Here is a 27,360-nt window from a genome sequence, read left to right as displayed (position 1 = left end):
TGGGATTTTACAAGGTCTGATGAATTTAATAGAATACTCCAAAAGGCAATCTTGTAATATACCAGTCTGCTTTGAAATATGAGCACTGACAGATATTGGCAAAGCACAGGTATAATGTATTTGATGTGTGCTGCAGTATCTGACCTCACAATGAAACCTTGACTTGGTAAATCCTGTCTGATTCCCAGACGTCTTTTCCATCTCATCTCCTTTCCTCAAAAGAAAAAAAAAAAAAGCACACACACATTTATATCTTATATTTACAGAATTTTATTTCATTATGTTGCAAACAATGACATCCAGATATATTGATACACAACTTTTACTGTGCGTGTATGTGCATTTGTGAGTGTATGTGTGTGTAAAGAGAGCAGTGAGACCACAGAAAGCAGAATGAAAATCCCGTGTGAGGGAGCCCTCAATGGGTTAACAAGGCAGAGATAGCGAGCGAGAGGGCACTGGGCGATTCTCTTTGCCAACATACACACACACACACACAAACCTCATAAAAGGTGAGCAGATTTTTTACCTCTGGAACACACACTTTAGCTATGGGGCGTGTTTGCCTGTGCTCTCAGCAGCTTAGGGATCATTAAGGTCCTGTGAGTGTCAACTAGAAAGCAAGTTTGTTAAAAGAGATGAAGTAGTACGAATGAACACAGTGGGTGAGAAGCTTTGCCTCCTCTCTCTCCTCTGACCATCAGAGCAGAGACAGCGGAGAGATTCTCCTGTCATAATATACAAACACACACACACTCACACAATGTATACACACATGTACACGTGCACTCGCCCACAGAACCTCGTGTGATTCGACTAGGGAGCTGCATCCTGCTTAATTTTTTCTTCCACTGGTTGTTGTCCTCTCCCGGACAGATTCCACTCCTTCTCTTTCTTTTACTCTCACTTTTCTCGCACCTTCTCTATCACCATCCACGCAGTGACAGAACGCAACAATGGAGGCATGGAGTAGAACAAAACAAAACCCCCTCTAACAAGGGGTGCAGTCAGTCAGTTAACTGAAATCCACCTGCGCCAGCACACAAGGATATTTACCCTTTGACCTGACAGGAAGTCATGAGAACAGTATGCAAATTCGGCAAATTTAACAGTATACAATTTTTTTTTGTTTGATTCACCATGCAAGGAATACTTCTTATCTTTTTGAGTGTGTTTATGTGTCAGAGATTGCGTGACATTTATTAAGCGTACCCTACATCCAGAATAATTTACATAAAAGGACAATAGTCATCTTAATAGGGCTGGACCGATGTAGGGGAGGAGGGAGGGAGAGAAGGGAGCGAGGGGAGGGGACGGGGAGAAGGTAAAGCGCCATGGTCAACTATGGTTTGGAGTGCGAGAGGTGAGGGGCTGGGCGGGGAGTCAGGGTACAGGGGAGGGGTGGGGTAGGCTGGGGCTGCTTTTGGAGTTTGGTGGGGCGAGGGAACAGGACAGGGCTCAGCGGCACTCCCAGACTTTGACTGTCTGATCGACACTGCCCGTCACCACGTAGGGAGCAGTCTTGTGGAAATCTGCAAAAGAGGTAAAAATGTGCTTAAGTAAGCTGCATTAAAGATATACTGAAGAATCTAATGTGAAAGGTGGGCATAAGTTTTATGGTTTAAAAGGTTCAGCAGTCTGAGATAGAGGAGATGAATCATGTCTTACCCAGAGAGGTAACAAAGTGTTCATGGGCACACAGGGTCTTCATGCAGCGTTTGTTCTTGTAGTCCCAGATCCTAAGAGTTTTGTCATCAGCACAGCTCACTATGAATCTTCCTCCAGGATGAACCAATACCCCGCGCACCCAGTTGTCATGTCCAACCTGAATAAACATGGCTGATTAACTACCACTCCTCTCGTTCATAAGCTGCAACGCTGAATTAGTTGAATACCATTAGATGATAGACACTATCGCAGAGACTACTCACCAGAGTCATAAGGCAGATGCCGATGCTGACATCCCACATCTTAATAGTTTTATCTCTGGACCCGGAGAGAAGGAAGGGGCCAGGTTTTCCACTCTTCTTGCTCTGGAAAACAGTAAGAGGGAAAATGTAAGAAAAAGCTATTGCCAACATGAAGGAAAACAAAATCATGCTTTCTTAGGTATGATGTGGCAATGTTCCATCTTATGGATGACAATGTGGGGCAGTCGGGACGGATTCCTTGACTTTTCACCTGGAACCAATTGTCCAAATAGTTCAAAAATCTTAATCTTAACTCTTCATTTAATGAAATCATAGGTATCAGCCATGAGAAGGTTATTGTTAGTTATCAGTATCAGCAGATAGAAATCCTTATCGTGCATCCCTACTTACAAAACTCCCAATTCCCATCAGCCTCAGCTGTGTGTTTTGTTTATTACCAATTAGCAAATGTTAGCATGCTAACCATTAAACTATTATGGTGAACACGGTTACGTTTACACCTGCTGAACATCAGCATGTTGGCATGTGGATGTTAGCATTATACTCATAGCATCCAGTACAGTCTCTGCTAGCACAGCTGTAAAGGGTTAGAAACAGGTCCACATATGTGAATGTTTTTAAAAAGGCTACAACCTGATGATAAATATAAGTAGGAGAGTTTTTCCCATCCCGTGTGTTGTTTGTGACAGAATGATCAGAAACATGTGATCTGTCCGATCCCTGTAACCTTCTGTCCAAAAGATACTGATGGCACTTAATCTTCTGCGAAAATTTCCATACCACTTAGGTGACCTTCTTCACAAAAGCCTCACAGAAATAGTGCTTCTTCTGTTTATTATTAAGAGCTTTAGTTAATGAAAGCGGATGAATGACTTATTAGGCTGTCATTTGGTGCACATGGCTCATCGTCATGAATTATTTTGGGAAACCCTGCAGCTGAACTAAACATACACAAACACCCTCTGTAGGTAAATGTCACATCCTGCAGCAGCTGTACACACCTCTGAGCCTGTGGCCTCCAGGATGGTGGGGTGAGCGCTGTCAGGGGCCCAGGAGATGCACTCTACCACATGTTCATGCTCCCGCAACTCTGCTTTGCACTCCTTCGAGGCGACCACCCAGACACGCACCGTCTGGTCGTTGGAGCAGCTGGCAATCAACGAGCCGTCCTGGTTGGGACGCACCATCCTCACCCACTCCCTGTGGCCGGTGAATGTCTTCACACAGTACCTGCAGACGGGAAAAATGTAAGTTAAAAGTGCAGGTTTCAGCAGAAGTTGGTACAAAATAAATGCCTATTGGATAAGGTTCAGATCATATGGAGGAGGATTGAAAATATAGAAATTGGAATATGGGGGGGAGTAAAAATTACATCAATGCAAGTCTGTGTGAGACCTGTGGTACTGAGAAATGATAAAAGCCTTCCCCCTTACTCACCCAGTGGCCACCTCCCACATCTTGATGGTCTTGTCTCTGGAGGCAGACACTATGTGGTCACCATTTGGCATGATGGCTACAGACGACACATTGTGATCGTGGCCTGGACGACACAATCAAGAGTTTAGTTCTGCTACTGGTCCAAGTTCAACTTCATAATCTGATTTTTAACTATAACCGTTAATTCTGTAAATATCTCTTACCATGCATTGTTCGGATGCACTCAAACCCCTGAAAGTCCCAAAGTTTGATGCTCATGTCAGCTGAACATGAAGCCAGCAGTTTTCCCGTCTGGTCAAAAGAGATGTCCTGCACAGAGTCTGTGTGACCCTTCAGGGTTCGTTCAAAGTCCCCGGCCTCATAGTCCCACACCTAAAACCAGACGCAGACAGCGACAGTCAGCAAGGCACCTCAGTCTCACCCTCCTCCGTATCCAACAGAGCTGTATACCTTCCCTAAAAATCAAAAGGTATCTACAGGCCTAACAGTCAAAACTGCTATACTGATATAAGGGGCTGATCAAGTGTTCAGAGCTTTAAAACCTGATGGCAATATATTTATTTATTCTTTCATTCATTCATTCATTCATTCATTCAACAGGCAGGATAGAGCATAGATTGGATGCGATGATGTATCCCAAGTGTTTAAACAGCTTAAATTGTTGAGAATATCCTTAAAAGACACATTGAGGTTACATAAAAAAGAACAATCTACTGGCACTTTTTAACTTTTTAATTATTAAAAACAGCTGAAAAAGAAGGAAGGGCAGATTTGCATGTTTGCCAAGGCGCTGTGCTCTGGGAGTGTTGCCTCTGACAACACCAGCATCAGCCCATCTCCACGCAGATGAGCAGTGACAAAGCAGAAAAAACAGAGTGAGGAGGGCAGGGAGGCAGGGAGAGAGGAAGAGAAGGAGGGAGGATAAAGGGAGGAGGAGGGGGGGGGCAGTGTGTTGAAGCAGAAGCATTGAGGATAAAAAGGGAGAACAGGCTCAGATCTGCAGTACAGCTTTGATCTGGAGGGTCAGGGCTGCGGAGGCTATGTTGTGATGTGCTGCAACACTGATTTTGTTCATGATTACTGCTGTACACAGCAATCAGTGTGCCTTTATATTACAGCGAGAGGCCGTTTTCAAAGCAGATATTATGTTATGGGTAGAGAGAGAAGCTAAATGAGTATTGATGAATCCAGAGACACACAGGACCTCTTTATGAACAAATTCAGTGTTTTTAGGGCACTATTACAGTACTACAGTAAGTCAAGAGTGTGCTCTCTAATTAGATTCCTTCAACTTTAAAAATGTGTTTTATGAAAAAGTATAAGCAGTTTATCAAATGTTATCAATACCATTTCTCCCAGTGTACCATGACACATTCCTGCCAGCTGTAATGCAGGTACACTGAGTTAAATGTAATAGGATCTAATACACACACACAATAAACCCCAGTGTTTCCTGAAACTGTGTCAGAAAGGTATTGATTTAACTCAATAAGCATTCTTGATGCTGTAGTGATGTGGATCATATTGCATCACATTAAATGGTCGACAGTGTCAACAAATAAAAGATTGTGAAGATTTATTGCGTGGCTGTTGTATCGGTTGCATCAGAAACCTTCTTTCTAAACACACACCTTGATGGTAGCATCCTCAGAAGCTGTGACCATGACAGAGAAGACGGGGTGGAATATGACACGCGTGACTGGCGCGCGGTGCCCACTCAGGGCGTATCTCTCTGGGGGACGGGGGATCCACTCCTTGGGGTCCCTCTTCTGACCGACAGTTCCTCCATGTGTCATCTCCTCTTTCGCTTCATTCAACTTTGACTCCAACTCCATCACCTGAGGCAGGAAAGTGAGTGAAGGAGCAGAGGAGTCAAAGGACTCGTTTTAGATAGGAAACAATTTAATATAATCACACCATCGATCTTCAGATTTCTAAAAGTGTTTGTTTTTTTCTATATTGGTGAGGGTTCACCTGGTTTACACATCAGCTTGCACAAACGTACCTTCTTCTGTAATCTGATGACTGAGGTCCATTTCTTTTCCAAAAGCCCCGCATACTTTTTATCTGGCTCTTCATTCTACAAATGGAGAAAGGACAGACACTGACAGAGGGATCCACACTCTTGAACATGGATGTACACATAGTTTGACACACTTTGACATTTCTGTGCACCTGCCTCTCCTTACCATATCTATCTCTGCCTCTTTCTTGAAGGTGGAATAGGCCTCCTCGTATCCATTGGAACGGAGATAGTCAGCTATAGCCCGGTTTCTGGTGAAACAGGAATAAAAATAGATTTTTGAAAGGTTTCAGATTTGATCACCAATTACAGATCAATCCTCAAAGATGCAGAGTAAGTTGTATTGTCCACAAAACATTTCTGGAGCTTCACAACAAAACAGTTTTGCAGAATTCTCTTAAACAACTGAAGCAGATGGGGACTTGTATCAAAGATAAAAAGTCATCCTAAAATGAAGTCTTTAAATGGCTCCACAGCTTGTCCAGCAGCCCAGACATCCTAAAAGATGACATTTACACCTTTTTAAGATAAAATCTTCACTGTTTGTGCTGAGATAGAAGCCCATCCCAAATAATGTCTTTCCTGTTGTTTTTCACATTTTAAAACAAGTCCTCATCTACTTCAGTTGCTTAGGAGAGTGCTGCAAGGCTGCTTTGCTGTGACGCTCCATAAATGTTATTTGAAAAACAAAACTTCACCTGACTGTATTGGTGTGAGGGTGACATCATTATTATTTTGGGTGAACTTTTCTTTTAAGCAGCCAGTGTGAGTGCAATTCCATTTGACTAGGCCTAAAATAGTGCTAAATGAATAACCTGCCAACAAAGTAAGAATGGGAATTTGAGAAATGTTGGTTCCTTCTTAAAGGAAAGGAGACCACGCCCTGTCTAACAAATGAGAGCAGTTGGGATTCAAGTTTCACAGTTCAACCTTAAATGTCAGCAAATCTGAGTAAGTGATATAGGAAATTACAATCCGTCAGTGCACAACACAAAACATAAAGACCGAATCAATGGGAAACTATGTTTTGCACTGCCATGGAAACCAAAGCTTCATCACAAAGAGAGTGGACGACGCAGGGAGTGGGCAACCACAAGCGCATGGAAACAACTTTAAACACACATATGGACTCACACACAACTACACACAGATGTGTGCACAGTTATATAAATGAGTGGAACAGCTCTTTTATGAGAAGAAGGGTGAATATTTTATGAGTTACAGAGCTAAATTTAGGCTGCAGCTTCAGGACTCCTTTAAATGGCTGATAATTGTAACCCTAATTCAACTGTCTGTTTTAGACTGCAAACATCAGACCGTCAATGGCAGCAGGATTTCCTCTTAAATCTCCAAATCAACATATTCAAACTCGTCAGCAGACATTTTCTTGTCTGAGAAGGGTTACACTGCGAAGATAAAATATCTGCAGCTTGGAGCCGTCTGGACCGGCGTGCATACCGTATGATCAGCCACCGCACAGTGCTGCTCAAACCAACCAGCCATCATTTGATAAGTTCCTCCTTCTCCCCATCCCCCTCACTTCTCTGCTCCTGTCATGTGGGTTATGAAATATTCAAAAAGCAGCTATCAAGTGAAGCACCTTGAAGCTAACATCTCTTCCTCGATGATCACACATTCTTGTAAAGGAATGTGCTTTCTCACAACATCTGCATTAACCAGTTCTGGATGAAGAGGAGAAAACATGACGCACGTCTTCACCATGTGGACAAACTTCGAGATTTTGCTATGAAGGCTTCATGTACACACTTAAAATTCAAGTGCTCCTCTTCATGCATGTTCATCTACACGTCTGTTCTTGTTTACATGTCTAATGAGGCTGCACAACCACATATTTACATCTAAGAACTCACAGTTCATCTCTTTGTCTCTGTGACAGCACCATGGTGGCTGCTGTTCTCTCCCTCTTGGGGAGGTAAGGGAGAGGTGATGTGCTGGGGGAGTCTGGCTGGGAAGCGTGTGGTGGGGAGGCGTCTGGTCCCTCAGTGATGTTCTTCCTTCAGAGACTCAGGGCGTGGCGAAGAGAGGGCCACGCAGTGGGAGGTGAACTGGAGGTGCTGCTGTCAATCAACTTGTCGGGACGAGGCTCCACAAGTTGTTCGCTGGCCCAAATCTCACTCACTGTTTCGATGTGCCCATCACCTGATGAAAAGAAAGAGAAGTGAGAAAAACAGGAAAAGTGAAGCAACGGAGCACCCTTTTCAGCCAGGTTTCATGACAAATTATCTACAGCAACGTGTTGTAGCTCTTTCACCTTAAAATAACAGCTACAAGTTCATAATCATGTTATAGTAAAGATGAATGGATCCTCAGTCTCTCTGCCCCTTCGCTGATTGTTTCCGCACTGTGTACCTTGATTTTGGTAAAAGGAACTCATATTCTATGGAGAAAATGTTTTCCTTATGATGTCCTACGGCTGCTCTGCCTCTATTCAGTGATTAACTGAGGTCCCTAAAGCAATCTGTAACTGCTGCATACTCTAATGTTTAGCTACAAGACAGCTGTGTTACTCACAGAAACAAATACAAACTCTGAAGTAATATTTCTTTAAAAGAAAATTCCATTCTTAGTTACAAGTCTTCCTATCCGTATGATAAAAATACTCATCAGTTGCAACAAAAACTTATAGTACACAGGCCTGTCACAACATTCATGTTAGCTACTTATTGACGTGTAGATTATATGTACATGTCTAAATAATGCCCGTTTACATGCAATTTTTGTTAACAGAGCCCAATTATCAATTGTATTTGTTATTTGTGCTATATTAACTTTTTTAATGTCATATAAATATTATGCTGTCATATCATTATGACAATTATATTGTTAACCACATCTGACGAAAGTAGATTTGTGACAGGCCTGACAGTGCAGTTTAAGTTTAAAAAGGTGTGGGTGAATGAAGCAGAGAGGCAAGAAAGCAGGGAAGTACAGTGTTTTCTAAAACAATGATGGGAAGTAGAGAAAAAGCCTTCAAACGGGTTATTTGTCATCCTCCTGTTCATTCATTGGTGCACTGATGCATGGATCTTTAGACCAGTGATGTTCCACAAACTTCACAGTATTACATCAATTTTAAAAACAGAGAAAAATATTTTTCTGTACAACTTAAGACTGGACAAGCAGCGCGCTATGAGTTGGATGTAGCATGAATATTTTTTTAAATAAAAGGCAGCAGCCTATTCTACTAATTCTACCTGTATGACTTCGGAACAATTATCTCTCTCTCTTCAAGTTCAGTTTTTTTTATTTCTTGATTATACTATTAAATCTGAGCTTTGGAGCAAGGAGACCATCCCAACAGAAGAGCACCGATCAACAGCACAGGCTGACAAATCAAAACACACCACCCAGGGATTGTGAAGCTAATAAGAACATTCACTTCCTGAGCTTCAACACTGCTGGCACCTGGGGCCACAATAGCACTAAGCTGCTTAGTGGCTAGACCAGACAACCTACAGTCTGTGCGTGTGTGTTGGTCTCTAAGTGATAGAGACCACAAGTCCTCCATACAGCTGACAGTGCAATGTAAAGAAGGGACTGGACGGTAGCTAACAGGATTAACCCCAGACACAGAGAGGACCTTAATAGCGAGCCGTTCTTGCCTGTATTATTGTCTGGTGCATCGTTCTTTTGTCTGCATCTTCGTTCATCGCCAGTTGCCACTTCTAGGAGCAAAACACTATTTTGAGAAAATAAGTAATTGAGTGATACTCTTCCAACATCCAGATTTTTCCTTCCGCATACATTTCTACTTTAAATCTTAGCAATAGAGCATTTCCTTTCATGGCAGCCGCAGAGGGTAAGAAAACATTCTGTCAGGGATGTGCCAGCAGTGTCCTAGAAAGAACTCCTTCTCCTGCCTGCAAACATGACGAGTGCTCTGAGCAGACAGGACAGAGCTAGTGATTTTAGCTGAGCAGCACTCTCAGCGTGGTTCAAAAATAGCCATTTGACCAAACAGACCAACCTCTAAACTATTACGCAACCAAGACAATCTCCGTAGCTTTTGCACCTGCCTGAGACTCCTGAGCTTCACTGGCAACTGTATTTCAGATATATGTCTGAAGGGGACACACAGGTAAAAGGGAGAGCAAAATTAACAAGTAACAGGAGAATGAGGTGTGGTTTCAGTAAGTAAAAATTACCTTCAAGTCCTGTAAAAGTCTTTCAGTTTTCACATGAAAAGCAAAAGTAGTGTTATCTACACCTACTGCTAAATAGAGGAAACATAGTCGGGGTCATAAAAGAAGAAGGGTTCAAGGTCCTGTCTATGTTTCAGGTTTATCAAAAGGCAACAATGTGGAGGGGATTTGTTTACAACCTGTGAGATCATCTGAACACTCAGTTCGCTTCTTCTAAAATGCAATGATTGCTTTGAATGAATTTGCACACATAAACAAGATTGTACCAAAGGAAGAGGAAAGCCAAATTATACAATACAATATGGATCTGTTCAAGTGTGGACACATACCTGCAGCCAGTTTCTAGTGACAAATAAACACATATTATGGCTCAAGGCTTCACTCTGGATAAGCTTTATTATAGCAGTATGAAGTCTGATCCCACTGTCATTAAAGAAAGTGCCTTTTGACAACATTACAGAACAGGCGATCAAAAGTTTGGCTTTGAAAGGCAGTAGCATAAGCTTAGATAAGTGCTGAAAAAGAGAATTACCTGCCAACTTATTTGATAGAATGTGAGCTAAACTGTGAGGATATGCTTTTTTTCTATCTCTTATTCTTCTTGAATATATTTGTTAATTAGGGAGGGAAGCGATGACATTGACTGAAATGTGAGCAAGCTGATGTTCACTTAAAGTGTAACAAGGACTTATTTTCTAGAAATGCCAGTGAGGGACAAGCTCAAATGATCACACAAGTCATTGTTGTTGAACAAATTTAGCATAATTTTCCAGAGACAGATGGAATAATGTACCAAAGCACAGCACCATGGAAATGAAATTAGAGACTTGTGCAAGTTACAGATGCTGGATGACTTGGAATCAAATTGAAAAACATAAGAAACCATCATTTAAATGTACAAACTGAGAGAAGAGAAGAAGAGAAAGGCTTTGACTAATTTATGGTTCAGAATGGGTAACCACAGGTGTGCAACTAACAACTATTCCTACTACAACCATTTATATAATTGATAAATCTCCTGCTAATTTTTGACAATGAGAATCAATGAATCATTTAGATGATACAATGAAAAAAAAATCTAAAATAACATCTCCATGTTACTTATCTTATTCAACCAACAGTCCAACCAAAAAAGAACTGACAAACTAACTAACTAACTAACTAACTAAAGCAGTAAATCCATAAATTCAAAAAGCTGAAACCTGCAAATGTTACATTTTGCTTGGAGTAGGAACACCATGTGGCCGGTTCTTACAACGTGCAGCCAATGAAAACTGCTGTAAGTTAGCAATAAAAGTACGGCTTGTCAATTACTAAATATTATTGTCGATCAACTGAATGTGTATTCATATTGTAATTATATCCCACACATCATTTAATTGTCTGACAAATTTCTGTCGCCTGAATTAAAAATCATCTACATATTGCAGGGAGATTAAAAAAGGGTTTTGTGTCACATGAATAAAGAGTTTAATCCAATCTCATTCATTCAACAGTTGACTGAATTGGTCATCAATTTTATAATTTTATATTATATAGGTTGTGTGTTCTATGACCACAGGTGTGCATTATGCCAAAGATTGTTTGCAGTAAAAGAAACATCACTATATCTGCTGTGTTTATATTGTTTCTGTAGTTCCAAACAACTACAAGAGTGTTGCTTCTTCTCTCTAGCTTCACACAAAATTCAATTACATTTTCATTCATATCAATTAATATTTAAGCTTATAAACTTAACAGCTTTGAACCAGGACGTCTGGTTTATATATCAAAACACTTGCGAAAAAGAAGGAGTGCCCAATGTAGAAGGCTATAGCTTCCGATTCAATATACATAGGCCACTGAGCACAGGCAGCATGACAACCATATTTAAATTACCTGCCAATAAGGAGAACTAAGATGTCACAAGGACGTGGAGACGCCTCCCATCTCTATTCATCCACTCATTATCCCAACACTGACGCAAAAGCTTATACACCTCTCTTGCTCTCTTAAGAACTCCAAAACAATATCATTGTCTTGGCTTAAACTATGAAATTAAAAAAAGCTCAACAGAAGATATGACCAAGCCCACATAGGGCTACAATATCAGAATGTGACGTCAATGATGCCTCATCCGTTTCCCCTGGCAGCACTGAAAATTTGCCTGGAATACAAAACCATGGTCAGTAAAACAAACAGCTGTGATGTGTCCATGTTCTTCAAATGTTACCAGTCTGGGTATAAATGAATTCATTTTCTAACGAAATGTAGAAATCCTTTTGCAAAGCTGATCATTACATGATTCAAATACAATCTGACTATCAACAGGGCTCTCCCTCAGGGCTGCTGATCATGACAGTGGAGTGTTCAGACTTGCTTCCTGAGATGCATCATATCATAAACTGAATAACTTTGGGACGTTTGCCTGTTAGTGAGATGATGTAAGCAAGTGGCACAACATCGCTTTGGGCTATGGTAACATAAGATAGAATCTAACTCTAACCACAACTGGTAATTATCCATTTCAACTAAGTCATCAAATATTTTCTCCAAGATGTACATCACAGCTTCTTAAAGCCCAAGGCAACATATTCAAATGTCTTTTGTTGTCACAGTAACAGTCGAAACAGCAAAAGATATTCAATTTATAATGATGCCAATTACAACATTAAGTAACAGCATATCCTCACATATGAGAAGAGTTATTTTCATTATATATAAGCAATCTGATCATCAAAAAGTGTATTAATCAATTAATCGTTCAGTGAGCATTTTTATTTGAATTTCATATGTTTAAATGATGACCTGATGACTTCACATGTTTATACAGTGAGGATTTAGACAAAAGTTTCATCCCATGGGTAGGGACACCAGTTCATATCTAGCAGAACCAGATGGTATAAATGTCATGACTCTCCTGACTCACTTTCATAAATGGATCATCAAGTCAAACTTCATTAATGAATAAAACAAATGCAAAATGAAATTAGAATGGCACTCAGTGGAGTGCACTGAAACACTCCACTGCAGCCATGACTGCTTAACCATAATTTAAGCTCGTCAGACCTAGGTTCAACATTAAATTGTACTCATTCATAGATTACATGTCTGGATTTTCTCATCATGATCCATGCATTACTTCCTGAGACGTTAATTTCAATGTTACTTTAAAAATCAGGGTTGATTTTTTTTAAAACAGAAGCACTGACTTGAGACAATCAGTGTTAACCTAACAAAGACTAATTAAACCAGTCACAGGCATTCATTCCACTGCATACCAAGTTTTCTGTAATCATGCTCTGTTTGTGTCAAGCTGCTGTTCAATGCTCCTCCTTATGGGTGACCTTCAGGCCAAACAAGTCCCTGCTGGCACAAACCCAACCACAAGACAATGTTTGATTACAAACCAAACACTGAGGCAAATCATTGCTTTCCTTTAACTGGCCACCTACAGCAGTTCCTTCCATTTCCTTTATTGATGATGTCTCTTGAGATTTATTGTTGTATTAATCTATGGCCGCCCAATAAAAACACAGAGTTCAAAAGTTACTCAACCTTTATCTGAAACACACGGCACGTGTCATCCATGCGAGCAATCAAGACTTAAACGTGAGAAGAAGGTGACAGAATAAGAAAACAGCTGTGGTAAAACATTACACCGAATCGTCTTTGAATCCACACTTAATTAAGAAGCATTTCACTTAATACATTTATTTATTTATTTTCACTGTAGTTCAGTAAATTTGTATGGACTCCTATATACAAATAAAGCAAAACCTTCTCTGCACTTTCATAAACATATCATCATATTAGAAAACAATAACATCTTAAGATTCTGGAGCAAAAATGTTGTGGATTTTCCTCAGACATGGGCCTTCTCATGCGATAGAAGCTACTGGACAATTACTGGCTATCAAATTAGCTGGTACATTCAGCTCATGAGTCAGTGTCAGTATTTCGTACTCCTTTTTTTTAGTCTCCACCCTAATTGTGATTCATCAAACCTTGATGGATTACCTTGAGGGAGCTTGCAGTATGCATGAAAACAACCCAAATTGGCTAAAGATAGTTATTTTGTATTTTTAAGAAACGGGTCTGATTTCAAAATCTAGCATGGGTGACGTATTTCCAAGCTTCGATGCCCACAAGGGCAAAGTTGCAGCAATGGCTCAGCAACGCCCTTTCCAGCTAACGTTAGCTTAGCACGATAACGTAGACGTTAACTGGAGCTGTCAGTTTGAGCAGGCTAGCTTTAGCTTTACACTACCGCACAGTCGCCATACCAAAACACACAAAGGGCGTTGGTCCCCGCTGAGCAGCATCGTCACATGTTAAGAATGAAATAACAGTTAGCTGTTAAAATGTGTGGGAGAATGAGATATGTAACCCAAGTTTGATTTCAAGGCTAATAGCTAGCGTTAATATTCCTCAGTATATGACAACACTGGTTTAACTGCTGCGCACAAACATTAAAATATTCACACAACACATAATATCACAAGTTCAATGTTAGCATTTCATTTATGCATTTTCTGGAAATATCAGAATATGTATATTATTTAGCCGTACCACGTTAGCTCATCCTCACTGAACTTCCATAAATAGACGCAGCTAACGTTAGCCAAATGTTCAGCTAGCCAGGTCTCACAACAAGTGTCTCCATGCCAAACCTCGTACTGACCGCGACGTACAGAAGTGTGTATTCACGACAGAATCCACCTTTAACATGAACAAACAATATTACCGCTGGTATATCTTACTGCCCAGTCTCTCAATCGATGCTCTCGTGAATGCCAACTTTGCCACTTGGCTAGCTTAGCATTCGGCCTCTCCGCCATTTTGAGATCGCAACGGGAAAGCGCAGACACTGCAGGCAATTCGTCGTCAAAAATAACAAGTCTTTCTAAGTGTCAAAACAAAAATACAGACGCTCGTAAAAAAACACAAACTTACCCGCTGATAAAAGGCCATTCTCATATCCCCTCGACTAGTCTACGCATGCGATGCGAGAGCCTGGTTTTGATGTGGTATTGTGACTTTTCACATCACCCGGCACGGTCGGTCAGATTTTTTTCTCCTCTTTGGTACCACCGCATTCGCCCGGCCCCGGCTAACGGTCGCGGCTGGATATCGGCGGCGCGCACGTTGAGGCGAGCGGCGGCGCGCAGCGTGTACATCTGTCGCCCTGGAATTAAAGGGACAACACACACATCAAGTTACATATACCTTATCTTTATTATTATAATCTACAGACACATTTAAATTCACATGAAAATAACTGTAAAGAAGATTCTCACTGAGATGGACAGACAAAATAATGCAGCTGCAGAACCCATCACTACTTTACACTTTTATTGCAGCTGTGAGCATTATATTTAAATATCAGTAATCTAGGTTAAAGGTGCACTCTGTAGTTTTGGGTATGAAAGTTTCACCAGAAGAGAAAAGATCTACATTAACGGATTGATTGTTTTTTATGCTTAAACAAACTCTGTCTGTTTTCATGGCTGAATAAACTGAATATTAAACTGACCTTCAGGAGGAGAACCCAGGGCAGGACAGGACAGGACAGGGCAATTAAAGGTTAGCTAAAGATTAATTAGTGCTAGAACCCCAGAAGCAGATGGAGACTGACCTTAAAAGTAAAATGCAATTTCATACTGTTTTACTTTGTTTACATGTGGCGGACCCTGCCACCTTTCTAGCTTCAGACTATGTTCTGGGGATCATATTTTCCTCTGAGAACAGCTTATTTATTCAATCATGCCACTTAAATATCTCAAATAAAAATTCAGCTACTTCACAACCAGTCACTAATTCGGTGTCACAAAATGTCTCTTGACAACAAAACCAGTTTGAAGTTTAATTCTCTCATTTTCATGGCAGTGAGCCGCTAATCTCACCTGTTCTTGTAGCATGAACACATACGATGCTCAGACACCTGCACATTCATGACAAAAACATGGATCAAATCACAATGGACTGCTAGTACACATCCAAAACATCCATAAAGATAGTTTATATATTCAGGAATAGACTGTAGGCCTAAACTTTCTATATATGCTGAATAGATATAAACATAGTCTTGCTCTTAAGAGGTGTTTGTGGCACAAGTGTGAAGCCCAGTGGACATACAGGGAATTGCAAGACAACAACAAGTCAGTTAAAAATCTAATAAATTCTGACTTTAAGTACTCTGTTGCTATATTGTTTGTTCTCAGCAGAACTACACATACTGTGCTTGTCCATTTTATCTAGCAGGAAAATCAGCACACATGATCTTCAATATCTTTTCAGAGTGAAAACACTGAATTTCCCCTTGAGCATTCATAAAGAACGCCTTCTTCTTCTTCTTCTTCTTCTTCTTCTTCTGTGACAGAAACAAGTAAAGTTATACATGTTTGTAGTCAAAGTTACAGCCTGGATCACATGTATTTAAACAACAGCTATATCACAGCTGTAGGCATTAAATGCAGCTCTCTTCAGTGTCCACAGTCGTCCACACACAGCAGCAGGATCCTCTTCCAAAAGCAGACGGCTGCACCTGTTTGTCACTTGTTGTCCAAAGTAGGTTGACCTACTTTATTAAAACCAGCAATTTTCACAGCTTTTATTTGCCATCATCATTTTCAGGGGTCTGACGCAGAACACAGACGCTCAACATATTCACAGATTTTGCTGTCTGGACATCTCAGGTCTTTTTTTCCAGCTCCTCCATTTGAACCTTTTCTTGCAGCTCACTCCTCAGGTCGGCGATTTCCTTTGCACTAGAGAGAAAATACATCACACACACAGCATATTTGAGGAAATCATCATTAACTATCTCCTTTTATCCCAATAATATTCAGGTGAGAGTTAGTTTTGCTCACCTGAGGGGGATGAGAATGATTCCACACGTCAGGTTGAGCTGCTGAAGGATTGTGGGAAGGCTCGGTGTAGAAAACTGGAGACCAAACACAGGTGAGATAAACAACCAGAAATGCGTGAAAGTGTTTATATGTGTATTTACAAAAGTGCACAGACCTTTGGAGGAGGAATACAGGCACTCAGTGTGTTGCTGTAGATGTGGTTGATGGCTTTCTGCAGGATCACAGCCTGCTGAGTGAGGCTCTTCAGGTACTCGGAGCTTTCCCTCGTGCTGTCGTGGTCCTCGCCAACCTTCACGTGTAAGAACAAAGAAGTCTCGCAGTTAAAGTAGCATGAACGTAACACCAGCAAACGCTATATCCCAGCATTTTAAAAGCACACCTGGCTCTTATATATTGAATAAGCCTCCTTCTCGTGTTGCAGAGCCAATCGAAACTCTCCTTTGCTCTCGTACACAGTGGCCAGCAGGTGATGACTGCGCAGGAGACAGACGTGGAGAGAACTTTGATATGATGGAAATACAGGAAGATCTTGGTCTTTCCTATCTACTTCTGAATTTTAAGGATGTCAGAGGAACATGAGGTCAGGTGGTCTCACCTGTGTGCGTGCTTCAGAGATGTGGCACAGTGGTATTCTGAGGTTAAAGTTAAGGCATTCTGAAGGAACTTCAGGGAAAGTTCATACTCCATCAGTCCATGCAGCACCAGACCCAGCATGCTCTGATGAAGCGGAGCACAACACGGACGTTAAAAGACGATTTCCAACAGATTTTAACACAAATAAACTTGAATATATGCAGAGACTTAAGGACACGTTAACATGTGACTCTTTTCTCTTCTACCATCTAAAAGAAATTTCTTTTAAAATCTTTCCTTTTTCTGTGAACTGGTAATTATTATTTTTTTCAATTTATGGAAGTGTCGCTACAGGATGGGAGGGACAGTTTAAGGATGAAGAGGCCTATTTAGTTGACTGGTTAGACTTAAACTTAAAAACATATACAGTTAACATCTGTATTTATTCTGTGTAAATCTGAGTGAGTACAATAAAAAAACATTTTACCTGATTTGCTACAAAAAGGATTTACAGAATCATACCAAATAATCTGAGTCTCATTTCTGTCAAATGCCAACGATCTTGCCGACCCAGAGCTTCAGGCAGTCAACTTCCTTTCAACGTTGGGTCGCGTTTCTTCACAAGCAACAACTGACAAATCGTGCAGAGTATGCTTTTAAAAGTAACCATACAAAACGGTCTAAAAATGCGTAGGAAGTGCATTTAATGTCTGAAATAGAAAGACAGCATCTGAATGGATTTTTGCTTAAATAAATTAGAGAGAAACTTTTGGCTGTGAGGTCTCACTGACATCCAGCTGTGCGACTTGTGGATGGTCCTCTCCAGTCACAAGCAGCGTGAGGTACCGAGCGCGATACAGCAGCTGGAGGGAGGTCGACGGCCGGCCGCTCGCGAAGCAGTACAGGGCCAGATGAGTCTGGATCACAGATAGAAGAATCAACATACAGCTCATGACACGTCAATACAGTTAAAATGTTAAGGCCCATCTATCTATTTCTGGATCTTTGAGACGTTACAGGAACTCACATAGTCTTGAATGGTCTGTGGATGGTCGATACCTTGGAGTCTCTCACTGCTCATAACAGCTTTCTCCTGGTGGCTGAGGGCCTGACAGACACGGAGACGTCACTTCAGACGAGGGGGGTGATGGTGTAAAAAGGTCATGGTAGGAAAAATTAAACTGTAATGTGTATTTACATCTGCGTATTCCCCCATGATGTAGCTGATCCGACCCAGCAGACGCAGGCACATGCAGACGTCCTCATGCAGGACCCCACACACACCGCTGAACAGAGTCATGGCCTGGCTGATCAGCTCATAGCCGTCTTTGAGAAGCCCTGAAAGCAAACACAAAACACTGCTGAAGAGGCTCGAATGTACCAACAACTACACAGAAGAAGATGTGTAGATAACCAAATGACGGGGTATTCACAACCGTGTATAACCAACTTAAACTACTTCGTATCTGTGACTCTCACCCTGCTGTATCGCCACCTGCGCCTGCATCACAAGCCGTGTAGCATCGGTTGTCGTGGGTTTGAGATGTCTGACCACAGGGAACATGTTGACGACATCTTCCTCGCCAAACACCGGCCGGTGTCGAGACTCAAACACGTACTCCCTCATCTGCACCTGAATACAGAGAAAAAGAAGAAGAAGATGAAGAAGAAGAAGAAGAAGAAGAAGGAGGAGTTAAACTGGAAAACTTTGCACTTTTGGCAGCCTCCAGAAAAACAAGTGCAAGTGAGACCAGCTGAAACTTGTTATTTACAAGAAAACTTTCATTCCTTTGCTGAAGTAAAGCAGTATCTTAGGTTCTAGGACTTCATTTCATCACATCACATGTGGAGAAACGTCGTCGATGTCTCACCTGGATGCCCGTCTTGATGGCAATCTCTCTCAGCAGGGAGATCCTCTGAAGGCCGTGCTTTTCTATCACCTCATCTATACTTTCACTGAACACACAGAGGACGACAGTGTAAAATCCTGTTGCACGTATCCAACCACAGACACACACACACACACTCACACCTGTCTACTGTGTAGTGATAATAATCTCCAGCCTCAGCTCTGATCCTGCCCCACAGCTCACTGCGGGTCAGTCTGGCCCACACGCTGTCCGTCAACAAAGCGACCCGGCTCCCGTGGCTCCGTCTTCGTCGGCTCCTGCGACGAGAGAGCAGCTCATCCGAGCCGGAGTCGGGGAAACAGGAGGAGGAACTCAGGAGGCAGTTCAGGAAGTGACTCACAGCAGCGGAGAACGCTGCAGGTTCTACATCCTGGGACAAAAATCAAACACGTTTATATTAGAAGAAATTGCTGGATTGTAAAATATTACATATATTTTAATCCTGTGCTTCATGTAGTTTACCTGTAGGAAGGTCCTGAAGATGTGTTTTGCACTTCTGATGATGATTTCACTGACAGAAAGTCTCTGTGTGGGAACATTTGATCAGGAAGACTTCAGCAGTGATTCGAGTGGAAAACTTATCAACTCATGAGTAAGATGCAGGCGGTTCTGACGATTTTACGCTTGTGGTTTGTGGTTAATAAAAGCAGTAATAAACTACCTGCATGTGGCTGAGTCTTCCTCGCTCCTCCATCTTGTCCAGCTCGCTCAGCAGGGTGCCAAGGTATCGCACGTTCACGCCCCGCTGGTGCAGAGCTGAGGTCAGGGTTGCGCCATCCATCGGCACTGCTGCGTGGTTGAGACAGTCCTTCAGCTACCACACACACACACACACAGAGCAGCAGCATAACTACAGATATCATCTTAATCTTCATGCACACATTAGACCTGAGCATTACTTTCTACTCACCACAGCTGGAATCTGACTGGACAGCAGAAAAGCAGCTGCGTCCCACAACAGCAGCCTCTGTCTCTGAACCTCGGCGACACACTCAGAGGGGAAACGGACGCCTGCAGCAAAGTACCACAGTTAAATCTACAATTCTTTCTATGATGATGACCGTGTGTGTGTGCTGAGGTGTGTTCAGTACCTGGAGAGCAAACATCAGGATTGAAGCGGATGTCGAAGCAGGAGTCGCTCACTGATCCGACAGCCTCACACGCCTTCACGATCACTTTTCTTCTTTGAGATTCTGCAAAAGTAAAAATATAAATTGCCGTATGAGTTGAATAGAAAGAAAGAATCCACACCTCTTCTTCTTTCTTGTATCTTCACTCTGTTTGTTTCTCAGCCTTCTTTGTGCAGTAGTTCAGTTTATGCTGGTTTATCAATAGGTTTGATCATATTTCCTTGTCTTTTAGCTGATCACTCACCCATATCAGGAACGTCAGCGGCTTCTCCAGTTCCCGCCTCTTCTCTCTGCTCCATGGATTCATCCTGTTCTTCCAGTTGGACGAGCCCCTGGGACACCATCTTCACATAAAGTTCGTACCTGCAACAGGAAATAAGACAAGATTAGAGGAATACGATCTTAATTGTCACTCAGTGTTCCTGTCTCCTCTTCCTCACCTGTGCTGGACGAAGGCCTCGATCAGCTCTGGTCTCAGGCTGGCCAGGCTGTGCCGATGTTGCCGTGGGTAACCAAAACTCTGACACACCTCCGGCACCTCCCTCCTCTCCTCCGTCGCCGGGTTCTGGAAGTTAAGGTCGGGGGGGAAAGTCCGGAGAAGGTCCAATATGTAAGGTCTTCCATCATTACCCAGGATGCCTTTGGTCTCGATGCCAGAGCAAAGCTCCGCTGGGCTGTCACTGTGGTCGAGCACGTGGTGACGCTGGATTCTTAGAGGTTTACTGGTTTTATCAAGAAGCTCCAGAAACCTGGAGCAATGTTGAGGAAAATAAAGGTTGAAGGTTGATTATGTTTGAACTTGATCAAAATCTAAATACCTAAATTGGACTTTGATTGTTTGTTTGTTACCTGGGGTGTGTAAAAACTGTTTTTCCGTAGTCATTAGAGCCATAGACGACACTTTGCTCCTGGTTTTTCTCCAGTAATCCAGGAACGATCGTCTGGGCAATGATGCGGATGCCACGATAATCCACCACAGCCGTCCCAAGAGTGTGAAGTCCCTCTGTGTCCACAGATGTGTACGCCTGCAGCAGAGACCATCAGTAGTTTTGGTTTGATTGCAGAACATAAAGTGATAAGAAAAGTAACTGCAAAGAAGATTATTTTCCTCATAATATCCACACAATGACACATAACAACATAATACTGTTCTTTCTTTACCAACATATAGTTTTAAATGGGGCAGATGAAACAGTGATCGCATCATGAACAGGTGTTCCTGTAACGATCTCTACCTGTGCTCCCCTCAGGTCACAAGTGGCAGCAGCGTGAGCAGCATTGTTGCCCCCTATTGGGCCGTAGTGGTCGGAGATGTCGAACCCCAAACTGAAGAAGAGGTTGTTCCAGATGAACATCTGCATGTGAGGCGCCTCCCCTGGGTTCAACGGCATGACGTTACCGTCGATGACAGCCACAGCGCCTCGTGTTGCAGCTTCAACAAAGTCACTGTTGGTCTGTGAGGAGCGGTTAAAATCTTAGTTAACTTGAGTTTGATAAAAAGCAACACAACTGTCCTACAAAGGCAGATAAGAGGACAGTAACTCCAGAGAAGCTGACTTTGAGGACAAAGGAGGTCCTGTACTCCTGGTCAGTGCTTCAGGGATTTAAACTGATGAGCACACAGTCACACATCTACTTTTCTCACCTTGGAGATAACGGGAGATAATTAGAGAGGTTTGTCTGTGGTCTCACCTTGAATATGCTCCTCTCTCTGTGCAAACGCTCCTGGAGGGAGATCCGGGGGAGTTCCCTGCATCCCTGCAGCTCCTCGTTCCAGTCCCGACTCTGTGGCCATAAATATCAACATCACCACTTTCTTCACCATCAGTTTGCCACAGATGCATCATGAAACCTTTGGTATTGTATGTATGTATGTATGTATGTATGTATGTGCATACATGCATGTGTTATTAATACTGTACTTTACAGCAACATCATATTTCTCTGTATTTCCAAATGTGATGTCTGCAACCTGCCCAGCTGTGTGCTCGTCCTGGCCCATGCGGCTGGTGTGTGTCTCCTCTGCTCTGACACAGTCCAGGGTGTGGTCTCCCTGATGGGCGATCCAGGTGAACACCTGGAACGGTGTGGCGATCCGCTCGTAAGGGTGCTGCTGGACTCTGGGTCACGGCAAGTGACAGAAAAAACGTTTGAGTATTTCTGTTTTACAGGGGTGAAAATATCTCCGGATACATTACAGACGGTCTGCTCACCTCTTCTTCTGCAGGGCACTGAAGGTTTTCCTGAAAGTTGGGCTGACTTGATTCAGCAGCTCAACCAGAGAGTGGCAAAGGATTTTGGGGACTGCAGGTTTAGGGTTGAAGTTGAAGGCAGTTGACCTGAAGCAGTCGGAGCACAACACAAGTCGAATCCAAGTAAGTTTCTACTGTTCTCGCCAGGTATAACTATTGCTTGTTTAATGCTCTTCTCACACATGCCAACAGCTGAACAGTTTAACGCTCACTGGTTGAGGTAGAAACCGCGTGTAGATGATGTGATGTTCAGTTCTTTGTCCTCCATTGTCAGGACGTTGAGGTACATTAAGTCCCCGTGCATCTTCCTGTTTCCTGGAGGGGGGTTCCAGCTGCTCATGGTCAGAACCCGCAGGCACTGTAACGGCTGACATTATAAATTATAATTATAACACTTTCATGAATGTCCACTGTTGCCTCATAAAGACTTTAACCTGTCATTTACACATACACAAAAGCTGATCTCTCACCTTCCAGTCATCTCTGACAGGCTGCAGAGGAGTCAGCAGTCGGTCTTTACACCCAGGCAGAATATATTCTGGGGGCCTGAAGTCGACAGACTCCTTTTCAGAAGCTCTCCGGTTCCCAACGCTGTCACTATCTGAAGGGAGGAATAATGAGGTGAAGAGGCTGAAGGATTACAGGCAGAAATGCTCCGATGTGAGGAGGTAACGAGGGAGCAACGTTACCCTTGTCTCCTCTGGTGTAAAAGGTGAGGTAAGACAGTGAGCTGCAGTTCACTCCGTTGAACGCATCTGCAGGGTCGAGGCTCCTCAGAAGATCACGTACGTGTCTGAGATGGAGACGAGCGTCACGCACCGAGTAAGAATCTGCAACACGGACGAGAAGAGATGCTTAAAATGTTCAATACAATCATCAACAAAAGACAAGTTATGAGGAGGAAAGGAAAGGACGAGGCCGTTACCCTCCACCACCTTGATCAGCGCTCCGTCCTGGATGCCCTGGATGGAGCGCAGCTCTGTGAGGCTGTCGAGGGCGGTGCCTCCCAGCTGGAGGGAGAAGCAGGTGCGGTGGCAGGTGACCTCGTGCTCCATCAGCACCTGGTGCAGCTCTGCCACCAGCAGCTCGCCTGACACCTGACAGCAGAGGGGAGTTTAGACTCAGAACAACATTAAAGACACAGCGAAGAAAATAAAGACAGATGCGCATCAAAACCTGGAGCTCAAAACTTTCAGTTCCAGGAGGCTGAATTCTGACAGTGAAGCCGGTCTCCTGGAGATCAACGATGTCACTGATGCTCAGTTCTTTGCCTTTATCTCCATCAGACTGCTCTGGAGGTTTGTCCTCAGGGCTTTCTTCACTTTGACTCGGTGGCACTGTTGACAACACAAGAGACAAAATGAGAAGGTGACCTTGAAACCAGGCTGCGTGAGGAGGAAGTCTGTAAACTAAAAGTTAACAGACAAAAACACCCTCAGCAGAGAAAATAATCACAGTCAAATTAAACTTCACACCTCTGACATGTGGTGCTGCCAGAAACAGCCTGTCAACTGAAAACAAGGTCATCTGCTTCCTCTCAGCCTCCTTTTCCTCCTCTTCCTCCTTCGCCTGTGGCAGGACTGTCTTTAACTCTGAAGCCTGCTGCTGCAGAACATTCCTGTTGTCTTCCTCGTCCCTCTTTTCATTTGAACCTGACTGATCTGTGTGCTCCTCAGACAGACTGTGGAAAACATTAAAGTCCTTGTCACTGACATCCTGCCCTGACACCACAGTCGTCTGTCCCGTCTGTTCATCGCTCTGATTGCTCTGCTGTGTCACGTCCACCAGACACACATCAGGGTCAGAGTTCTGCATCTTCTCAGTGTTGTTGTCGCTGTATTTTGTTGGCAGTGACTTTTCTGCAGGTATGTTCTCCTCCATGTCGTTTACGTTGTGTTCACTGTTTTGTTCGTCTTCTACAAGCTTCTGTGTGGACGCAGCGCTGTGTTCAGTCCAGGCAGAGTCTGTACTCTGCTGCAACTTAAAGACATCGTTTTCATCTGTGTGTAACTCCTTCATTAACTCGCCGTTGTGCTTTGGTTGCACATCCACCACAGTGTTAACGTCTCTCTCCACGGTCACATTACGACACACATGTATCTCTGTGTGTGCCTGTGACTCAGTCTGAGTCTGCACCCCCATACCGATCTGTGTCTCCACCTCCGTCTGTGTCTCCACCTCAGAGAACCCTCTGCTCCTCCACCTGTTGCTCCTGTCTTGCACCTCATCCTCAGGCTCATCCACCCTCACGCCCTCCTCCTCCTCGGACACCAGCAGACACACCATCGGCTCCACCAGGGTGACGTCTCCTCCCAGGTTGCTGCTCAGGATGATGTCAGGAAACAGGAAGTTCTCTGGTTCGAGGGTGGGGTTGGTCACGCCGGTGGAGACGGTCAGCAGGTCGTCCTCCAAGTCATCGGGCACGCTCGGAGACTCGCACTCACTCTCTTCGCTGGAGAGCAGAGGGGATCTTTCCGGCTCACCCCGGGCCGGTCCGTCTTTGCACTTAAAGTAGTTTGACAGTGTGTGACAGCACTGGACTATGTTTCCCATGATGCCTTTGTGCTCAAAACAGCAATACAACTGAGCAGATGGCCTGAAGGAGAAAAGACAACAGAGTTTATATGAGTTAAGAGTTAACAGGCAGGTGAGAGAAACTTCCAGCATGCAGGAATAAACTGGCAGAATGGAGTACAAAAGTCATGGTTCTGTTTTCATCAGCGTATAATCACCTGAAACTAACAGTAACCGTGTTTATGTCACGTTAATGAGACGTTTATATCCACAGATGGTTCTGGTCCTCTTCCACAGTCCAAACAGCGGCTCTACAGAGAACCTGTCATGCTTGTTTGCATTTTTAGCAGCCACTTAATCCTTCACACTCGACCCTTAAAGGTTGTTCTACAGTGGATTACAAATGAGTTTTATTTTTGCACTTTTAAACAGCAGATCTTTTGGTTATAATAACTCTGCAGTCACCAAAGTATAATGAACCAGGATGTTGAACTGTAACCTGCTGACTTTGTTTTCTTTTCCTAATAAGTTTGATTGTTGCACCTGTTGCACATTATGATAATATTTCTGTCAGTATCATGTTATCAGAACTGATATACTAATATTTGAATATCTTCTGGTGTCTTTACTAAAGTGAATATCTTTGGGTTGTGGACAAACACCAGAAAATCCTTCTTGGTCATCTTGGACATTCGGATACATCAGTCAAAGCCCAGGATGTGACAAACTGTTTTACTCTGACAGCAGCTGGACATCTTGTTTTTGCTTTAACTCCTCAGCGTGTTGCAGTGATATAGAAGTGTACTGTATTGTTATATAAGTAATTGAGTATTTAATGGTAACTCTCTGTCTCCCTACACTTTTTTAGAGTCATTTATTGTCCACAAAAAGAGACAAAACACACAATACTATCTTTTTTAATCACTCTTAAATGCATGTTTTAATTAGGCTGCTAAGTATAAACTGCAAAAGGCTTTGTCTGTCACATGTTTGTGCCAATGCAAGCAGCTTAGAGCCTCACAACAGCTGATGCCAGGGAGATTATGAAGTTCCTGCAGCGGTGTCACCTTACAGTGGAAAAGGCTGGAACGCCTCGGAGACTAAATCTCATCAGATGAACTCTGGAATGATGCTGATCAGGTGGGAATCCTGCAACACAGACGAAGAGGGAACGCTGAGTACAATCTGAGGGTGAAACGCCTCAAAGTTACATTTGTTTGGTTGCGTAAAAGCAGCAGAGTATCCTGAACAGACTCAGGTAACGTGTCTTATTTGCGATCATGAGAACAGGCATATATCTCAAACAGCTGACGGATAAAACAGCATCAACGTCACAGCGGTGTAACCAATCAATGGCACCTACCAGCCAGTGTAGAGAGATGGAGACACATCCAGTCTGTGTCATCTTCTCCTCACTCCTCTGCTGTTCATCCTGCTGAAATCAGAGAGCTCAGATCTCCAGGCTTCCCTCTGCAGCAGGAGGCTCCACGATCCCGTCCTGTCGGATCCACGCTACACAAACTGTGTCAGTGCATGTGTGTCTGCCCTTCATGGGTGGAGAGGAGCTGTGAGAGGCCCTCTGTTCACACACACACACACACACACATTTAGTACCCATCCAAGTCCAGAAGAGGGCAACCTTTCTGCCGTTCATGATGTAACTTCCTGTACTCACACTCATGCACTCTCTATCAACCTTGAATGTGAGCCCGTGCCAGAAGGTGTATAAATAGCAGCAGCAGGAGGTCTGGCACCTTTTTACACATTGTGAAAAACACAACACAAGGCATGCATGACACACACACACACACACACACACACACACACACACACACACCCCTCCTTCATGGGCTGGAATGCAGCTCTCTGGTTGCCATGGCAGCGCTGCAGGGAGCCGTTAACATTCAGATCACGCTGCAGAACATTCTGGAGCGGGACGCCGACAAACACCAGAGAACGACTCAGTGTCTCCTCATCGAGGAACGAGTCCATGAGTGTTGACTCGTCAGAAATCCCCACAGCGTTCACTGGGTTCATCTACAGGTTCAGATTTCAGTTTGATTTTAACGCAACAGCCACAAGAATGAGGACCGAAAACTCAGAAATAAGTTGGCATTTTTCTTGCCGCTAGCGAGTTAGCTCAGTTAGCCAAGTAGCTTCTCCCCTGCTGGAAAAACCAGCACCAAAACACAACATATGCTGGTCCAGCAAGACCAGCATATGTTGTGTTTTGGTGCTGGTCTGTGTCTTGGTGCTGGTCTTGCTGGTGACCTCTAAGCTAACAGATGAGGTGTTTGTTTGTTACATTACTGCCTGTAGGACTCTTACAGTGAGCTAACATTACTGACACTTCGGTTAGCTTAAGTAAACTTTTTAATTAACTTTAAAACACCTGATACTTTCCTGCTGAATCTTGCTAAAGTTGTTCATCCAGGTAGGAAGGTGGCTGGCGCTTTAAACGCCAACGCTTCCCACCGAGCTATCTAGCTAACAGTTAGCGGTTAGCATAGAGACATGCTAAGGACTGAGCTTCCTTTTTTGACTACATATCTCTAGTTGGAGATGTGATGTTTGAA

At 43.2% G+C, this 27,360-nt stretch overlaps 1 protein-coding gene across 3 annotated transcripts; it reads right to left on the bottom strand.

Moving 5' to 3' along the window:
• Positions 1-252: 252 nt before the first annotated feature.
• On the bottom strand, positions 253-26,572 carry LOC119031171 (lissencephaly-1 homolog B). Of its 3 annotated transcripts, XM_037119452.1 has the most exons (33): positions 26,460-26,572; positions 26,148-26,363; positions 25,857-25,933; positions 23,746-24,866; positions 23,447-23,607; positions 23,196-23,367; positions 22,960-23,100; positions 22,741-22,871; positions 22,483-22,637; positions 22,232-22,357; positions 21,991-22,138; positions 21,711-21,803; positions 21,254-21,472; positions 20,868-21,043; positions 20,459-20,767; positions 20,263-20,381; positions 19,980-20,081; positions 19,799-19,899; positions 19,550-19,702; positions 19,351-19,413; positions 19,011-19,258; positions 18,850-18,934; positions 18,458-18,611; positions 18,177-18,316; positions 18,006-18,086; positions 17,770-17,895; positions 17,001-17,122; positions 16,785-16,878; positions 16,560-16,694; positions 16,406-16,479; positions 15,440-16,303; positions 14,490-14,721; positions 7,420-7,551 (listed from the first exon to the last, which is right to left on the bottom strand). In XM_037119452.1, the coding sequence occupies exons 4-31, from the start codon at positions 24,821-24,823 to the stop codon at positions 16,228-16,230; spliced, it is 4,782 nt and encodes a 1,593-aa protein (XP_036975347.1). In that variant the 5' UTR covers positions 24,824-24,866; positions 25,857-25,933; positions 26,148-26,363; positions 26,460-26,572; the 3' UTR covers positions 7,420-7,551; positions 14,490-14,721; positions 15,440-16,227. The 3 variants fall into 3 exon arrangements, with proteins under 3 accessions (XP_036975348.1, XP_036975349.1, XP_036975347.1); XM_037119453.1 differs by lacking the exons at positions 15,440-16,303; positions 16,406-16,479; positions 16,560-16,694; ... (26 more) ...; positions 26,148-26,363; positions 26,460-26,572 and adding exons at positions 253-1,532; positions 1,669-1,825; positions 1,932-2,033; ... (4 more) ...; positions 5,374-5,448; positions 5,558-5,642 and having other exon boundaries at positions 7,263-7,551; positions 14,490-14,669; XM_037119454.1 differs by lacking the exons at positions 14,490-14,721; positions 15,440-16,303; positions 16,406-16,479; ... (27 more) ...; positions 26,148-26,363; positions 26,460-26,572 and adding exons at positions 253-1,532; positions 1,669-1,825; positions 1,932-2,033; ... (5 more) ...; positions 5,558-5,642; positions 14,297-14,318 and having other exon boundaries at positions 7,263-7,551.
• Between the last annotated feature and the right edge of the window lie 788 nt (positions 26,573-27,360).

Source organism: Acanthopagrus latus, chromosome 13, assembly GCF_904848185.1.
Source record: "Acanthopagrus latus isolate v.2019 chromosome 13, fAcaLat1.1, whole genome shotgun sequence".
Taxonomy (NCBI): Eukaryota; Metazoa; Chordata; class Actinopteri; order Spariformes; family Sparidae; genus Acanthopagrus; species Acanthopagrus latus.
The sequence above is the reverse complement of the archived record's forward strand: the minus strand, read 5'-3'. Positions and strand labels throughout refer to the sequence as shown.